Raw genomic sequence first — 5788 nt, 5'->3', positions numbered from 1 at the left:
CCGGTGTGAGCAGGGAGTGAAAGAGGGGTTCATGGGAGGGGCATGGGGGGACCCCTGTAGAGCACATGAGCTCCTCAGGGGTGAATCTGAAACGGGACAGGATTGCCCTGGGGTACTTTGCATGTTATGGGTGTCTCCTGAGAGCTTCTGTGAAGAGATCTCCCTTGGCTCATCTCAGCTCACAGCATCCCTAGCAGACTGCAACTGTCATCTCATTCTTGTCTGGTGGGCCCCTGGAGAGGTCTTGCTCTCTGGACAGGCCCAGAGGGTACCAATTGCAAGAGGTTAACACCTCAAGTGCATCAGCTCAGCTCAAGTCACTCCCAGCACCCACCCTTCTCGATGCCATCTGAGGACATGAAGATCTGGGGAAAGGCAAGGAGATAGAACGTATCTCAAGCCCAGACAGGCCACCCAGCAGTTGATGCACACAGTGGGGAGCTTTGTCCACGGCTCTCCCTGTGCACCATTTCTGGGGCTCCCCAAAGCTGACAGAAATGCTCCTTTGATGAGCTGCAGCACAAAACCCTCCCTAGCACCACCCTCTCCAACCCCAGCGCGCACGGAACCGCGAGCAGGCGGGTCCCTTCTCCCTGCCCCACCTTTAAACCCACCTTTTTCTCCTCCGCAGGTGCAGAAAGTGGTGTCCAGCTCAGCTGTCTACTTCTCCATCCTGAGGAACCCCGTGCAGCTGATGGAGTCCTCCTTCATGTACTACAGGGGCGCGTCGGCTTTCTCCCGCGCTCGCAGCCTGGCGGAGTTCCTCAGCCAGCCCCACCGCTACTACAACCCCGCAGACAGAGACAGCCACTACGCCAGGAACCTCATGACCTTCGACTTTGGCTTCAACCCCAACGGAGAGGTCTCTGCCCAGCGGGTGCAGCTGATGCTGGAGGCCATCGAGGCGTCCTTCGACTTGCTCCTCATCTCCGAGTACTTCGACGAGTCCATGGTGCTGCTGAAGGAGATGTTGTGCTGGGATCTGGACAGCGTCGTCTCCTTCCCGCTCAACACCCGGGACAGCAGCACCAAGGCTCCCCTCCCTGACACCCTCGTGGAGAAGATAAAGGATTGGAACAGGCTGGATTGGGAAATCTACACCCACTTCAACAGGACCTTCTGGGAGAGGATCGAGCGGGACATCGGCGGGGAGCGCCTGCGGCGGGAGGTGAAGGCGCTTCGGGCGCGACGGGCCCAGCTGGCCAGGACCTGCCTGCAAGGGACGGGCAGCGTGGCCCCCAAGGACATCCAGGACTCCTCCCTGCGCCCTCTGCAGCACGGCAACGCCAAGATCCTGGGCTACAACCTCAAGCAGGGCCTGGATGAGGAGACGGAGTGGACGAGGAGACAGAGAGGCAGTGCCGGCGGCTGGTGACCCCCGAGCTGCAGTACAGCAGCGCGCTCTACAAGAGGCAGTTCGGCCAGAAGCACCCCAGGGCAACCCAGCAGGGCAAGGTGGGGCAGCACAGGGTGGGGAGCACCCAGAACTGAGCCCCCACCTCCTCTCTGGGCATCCTTCTCCTCTGCTGAGGAAGGCGAGGCGCTTGCTCCGTGGGTTTGGGGGGCTGCTGCTGCCCACGGGAGCCCCTGGGCACCCCTGGCTGGTCAGGACTCTGCACGAGCTCTCGGGGGGCTACCTGAGACCTCCCGAGTGGGATAGGCCGTGGTGGGGGTCCCAGGGGCTTGGCACAGCTCCACTCTTCCAGGGCACAGCACCAGCTCCAGCACAGAGGGGCAGAAAGAAGCAGGAGGGCAGCCCAAGTCCTCAGCCCCACGCTGGAGACCACAACGGGGCCAAGCTGGCTGTGAGAGTGGCAGAGCTCAGTTTACAGCTTGGGAACAAGTCTGTTTGTCCTTCTAGAGCTCTCCTCTACTACACCTTACTCCTAACTGTGCTGGAAAAGCAGCTTCTCCATTAAAAATAACAATATTCACTGCCACTCTGATTGAGGTCCTTTTTACTACACCAGTTTGCCCAGTAGGCAAACTCCTCAGCAGCCCAAGAAAAAGATCTCAAATACCTGGAAGTGCCCTGGGGGAAAAAGAAAACTTTTTTTAAGAGTTAAAAAATCAGCATTTTCCCCCCTGACTCTGTGGTTACATGCTGCCCTCAGATGCTGCACTGCATTTATAGGATCAGCATCCTGCCCCAGACCTGATGCTGGCATCATACGATGAGATTTCAAGTTAAATATCCACACACCCAGGAGCTGTCTCAGAAGCATCTCTGCAGCCAAACACCCCAACCCACCGTCTGAAGTGCCTTAGGAATGCTCTCTGCTCTGACTGGGGAAAAATACCACAAGAATGGGTCGTGGTGGGCTAGTCAACCTTCCCTTTTATGTCCTATGCTCGTCCTCAAATCAAAAGCAGTGCCAGCAAATCAGTTTGGGTAAACAGAGGTCTCATCTCAGAGATTGAGCACAATTCCCAAACCAAAAGAGACCCAGAAAAAAAATTGCTGGGGGGGATCCAAGCATCCCAGGCTCTCCCTCAGCCAGCCACCCAGAGCTGTTGGTCTTTTCCCTCGTTTCTCCTGCTGGGATGTGGTGTGGGCTCCTTGTTTGCAGAGATTCAGCTCCTTTCTGGGTTCCTGGGTGGTCTCCAGTTCACCCCAAGGGGCAGTCCCCCAAGGAAGGTGGGCAGCCCATGGGCAGCACGGCCAGGGTCACCCCACAGAGACCCCCAGGACACAGCAGAGTGCAGGGAGGAGCAGGGCTGGTGCTCCAGGGATGCTGCACACACATGGGACTGTCCCAGCCCTTCTTCTCCATGGAGAGACCTCCAGGATGCAGCACACGTGGGGTGCCCTGGCCCCTGCCCTGCCTGGGGCCTGTCAGGTGTTTACCTAGCAGGCACTTTCACCCAGATTACCCCCCTGGCCACCCCCCAACCCCTTCCAGATCAAGCATCAGGCAGGGCAGTGTTGGTTTGGACATCTTTGTGGCATCTCCAGTTCTCAAGATGGGCTGATCTCCTCCCACAGAGCTCAAAGCAATGATGTCACTCACCCAAATGCCCATGACAACGTTTAGTTTTATTGTTATCTCCACAAACTGCAGCTTCACCTTCAGGAATATTTCACAGAGACACAAAGAGGAGCCTGGTGAGCCCGTGCTCACCCACACCGGCTGCGTGCTGGCTGCCTGGCTCTCATTTTGTAACCACAGACACGTTGTTCACCCTTTTTTGATGCCTTACAGCACATGAAACCCAGGCTGAGCACCACATCCACAGAGGAGCAGGGTCTTTCACAGCCAGGAACATTTCCTTTGCCCTGGAACGTTTCTAATTCTGCTCCAAGAAATGCCAGGCTCAGCCTGTGCAAGTCAAGGACCTCAGTTTAACTCAAACAACACCAATTTTCCACCAATGTCCACTTAGTACCTTGCAAGGTCAAAGCCTGCTTCCTCCCCATCCCAAATTTCCAAGGCAATTACTGGTTTATGCTTTGTTTTTATGGCTGCAAGACACCCAGATTATTTCAAGCATCATATGATGCAATAACCTGGGAGTTGCTCAAGCCTACTCACCATCAGGTCCTGACCTTCTGTAAGCTTCTGGAAACAGAAGACCATCATGCAGAAGTGAAGGGTTTATCCCCCCACTGAGCCAGGGGTGCAGGCTCAAAACACTTTGGCCTCTCACAAAGGAGCTCAGGGACTTGGACACCCTGCAAGGCCAGCTTGGCCAATTCCTTTGCAATGCTTTAAAAACCAATCTCACCCTTCAGTAGGGACCAAACGGGTGGGACAGATGCTGAGTAGGATGAGCAGAAAAGTTCTCCATGCTGGGAAACCTGGGAGAGGGGCTGCAGGGACCTCCTGGGCCTCCATCCTCAGCTCAGGCGTGTGGCTCAGCATTGCTCTTCTGCCCTTTGCTCTGCTGCCCTCCTTTCTTACCCTCCACACGTGCTTCCACCCTTGCCTTGGGTATCTTGTATTTGCTTTTCTGGCTGTAAAGGAGGTTTTTCTGGAAGAGCCGTGGGATGTTGCCTTGGTGCAGCAAGAGGGCAGTGAACATCCCTGAAACGAGAGCACAGAGCCCTTCCATGAGCTCTGGAGAGCATCTCCACCCACCCCCACAGCTAAGCAGTGAACTTCAGGTCCTTGCCCCAGTCTTCATCTCGGTCAAAAAGTAGCTCAGCAGCACTGTAGTCCCCACAGACTATATTACTTCAAGGATAATTTTACCATTTTGGCCTTAATGTTACTAGGAAGACTTATTTTAACCCAGAAGGGCCATAAACCACATCAGTGGTCTTCTGTCCCTGTTCTCTGCATTCAGTGCAGCACATGTCCAGCTCCCCGTGGTCATCTTGAAGCTGTGGACAACCTTACCAGCAGAGCTCAGCCTTCTGTTGCCCTAAAACATCTTTGCTTCACCTCTCCTGAACTTTAACCTCGGGGACAGTCTTGTCTATGTCCTGTGGAGGAGCTGGATTTCAAAAATGGACAGCAAAGATGACTACAGGGAAGCAGGACAGAAGAGGACACTTGCCACCAGCAAGACCCAAGTTCAGCCCCCTTGCCATGACCAATTTGTGTCATCCCTCTCTGTCTCCCTGGCAGAGCTCACCTGCAAAGGGCCCCAGCCAGTAAACCCAGACGTAGTCCCAAAAGCTGCTCCCCGAGCAGTGGAAGGTGGTGGCTGTGGCCAGGGCAGGGTTGAAGAAGGCTCCTGTGAAGGGTCCAGCTGCATGGGAAGAGAAGCATGGCCATCAGTCTCGCTTGCCTCCTCTTGAAGGACTGGCAAAAAGCTGTGCCAGGAGACCCACAGCCCCTTCTGCCTGCCAGGAGCATCTCTGCTGCTGCCCAGCTTCACCAGCTGCTTCTTTTGGACTGGGTGACAAGAAGCAAGTGGGGAAATGTCACCCTTGTCACCCTGAGCTCTGTGGGAAGCAAAGTCCCCTCAGTGGGGGACCGAGGGGCTGCGTTAGGGGTCATTCAAGCAAAGTGGTCCCTGTCTGGGGGCAAGCTGTGGCTTCTTGTGTGCTGAAATTTCTAGATATCCCTAACTGCCCATCTTCCTTCCAAAATGAATATTCCCCAAAAGAAGTAGAAAACAAAGGGGGTCATCAGTACCTCTCTAGTCCTGGAAGATGCAGAAGGGATCCTTCCTCCCCCACAAATCAGGTGTTTCTCTAAGTGACTCAGAGAAAGAAAGGCAAGTGCTGCTCACCTGCATAGGTCAGGAAGGTGACAGTGGCTGCCAGCACGGGGACTCGGAACATCAGGTGTCTCTGTCGCAGCCTGAGGAGGATGAGGTGGAGGAAGAAAGAGCAGGTGCCTTCCACGAAGGCCGCGTGGTGCAGAGAGGTGTGGATGGAGGAGCTGCACTCCGACGAGATGAGGTTCTGGATGAAGTGGAAATGGGTCAGCTCCCAGGACCAGTAGAGCTTCGTGAGGGCCCAGCCCAGCCCCACGCCTGCGCCCTGGGCCAGCAGCTTGGCAGCAGTGGTGGGGAGGTTGGACTCCAGGAGCAGGAACTCCTGGAGGGAGACGGTGGGGTTGGCAGATGCTCCATCGAAAGAGGCGCCGTGAACGGCGAAGAGGAAGAAGAAGAGGGTCAGGACCACATCTGGGCCAAAGCCACCACCCCACGGGCCGATCTCCAGCAGCATCCTCAGCTCCAGGCAGCTCGTGCACAACTGTAACGAGCCAGCCAGTTCTCTGGCTAGGCAGCCGTATGCTCCAGGAGACAGAAGCCACTTGGAAAACCTCCTGAGCACCTGGCACACCCCAACAACCAGGAAAAAAAAAGCAATGGAGACGTTCAGGCCACTCAT

General features: G+C 55.8%; 2 protein-coding genes across 2 annotated transcripts in view; one reads left to right on the top strand and one right to left on the bottom strand.

Moving 5' to 3' along the window:
- The window catches only part of LOC103768185 (galactose-3-O-sulfotransferase 2-like), a 19520-nt gene extending 18145 nt beyond the window's left edge, over positions 1 to 1375 (top strand). Inside the window, exon 4 of the mRNA XM_008935324.1 lies at positions 617 to 1375. Coding sequence (XP_008933572.1) covers positions 617 to 1375 — 759 coding nt within the window. The remainder of the gene's footprint in view (positions 1 to 616) is intronic.
- Positions 1376 to 3843: 2468 nt separating this feature from the next.
- Positions 3844 to 5788, bottom strand: LOC103768184 (aquaporin-12-like). Its single transcript, XM_008935323.1, has 3 exons — positions 5182 to 5788; positions 4579 to 4695; positions 3844 to 4025 (listed from the first exon to the last, which is right to left on the bottom strand). Exons 1-3 carry the CDS (start codon positions 5786 to 5788, stop codon positions 3844 to 3846), a joined length of 906 nt encoding a protein of 301 aa, XP_008933571.1.

Source organism: Merops nubicus, unplaced genomic scaffold (assembly GCF_000691845.1).
Source record: "Merops nubicus isolate BGI_N331 unplaced genomic scaffold, ASM69184v1 scaffold14412, whole genome shotgun sequence".
In the NCBI taxonomy this organism is placed as follows: domain Eukaryota; kingdom Metazoa; phylum Chordata; class Aves; order Coraciiformes; family Meropidae; genus Merops; species Merops nubicus.
Note: the sequence above shows the minus strand (reverse complement) of the source record. Positions and strands in the feature narration are given on the sequence as shown.

Coding starts and splice junctions, on each gene's coding strand:
- LOC103768184 (XM_008935323.1), bottom strand. CDS start 5,788: ATGAGTGGCCTGAACGTCTCCATTGCTTTTTTTTTCCTGGTTGTTGGG. Junction 4,696..5,181: donor CACCTTCCTGACCTATGCAG/GTGAGCAGCACT, acceptor CTTCCCATGCAG/CTGGACCCTTCACAGGAGCC. Junction 4,026..4,578: donor CTGGCTGGGGCCCTTTGCAG/GTGAGCTCTGCC, acceptor CTCTCGTTTCAG/GGATGTTCACTGCCCTCTTG.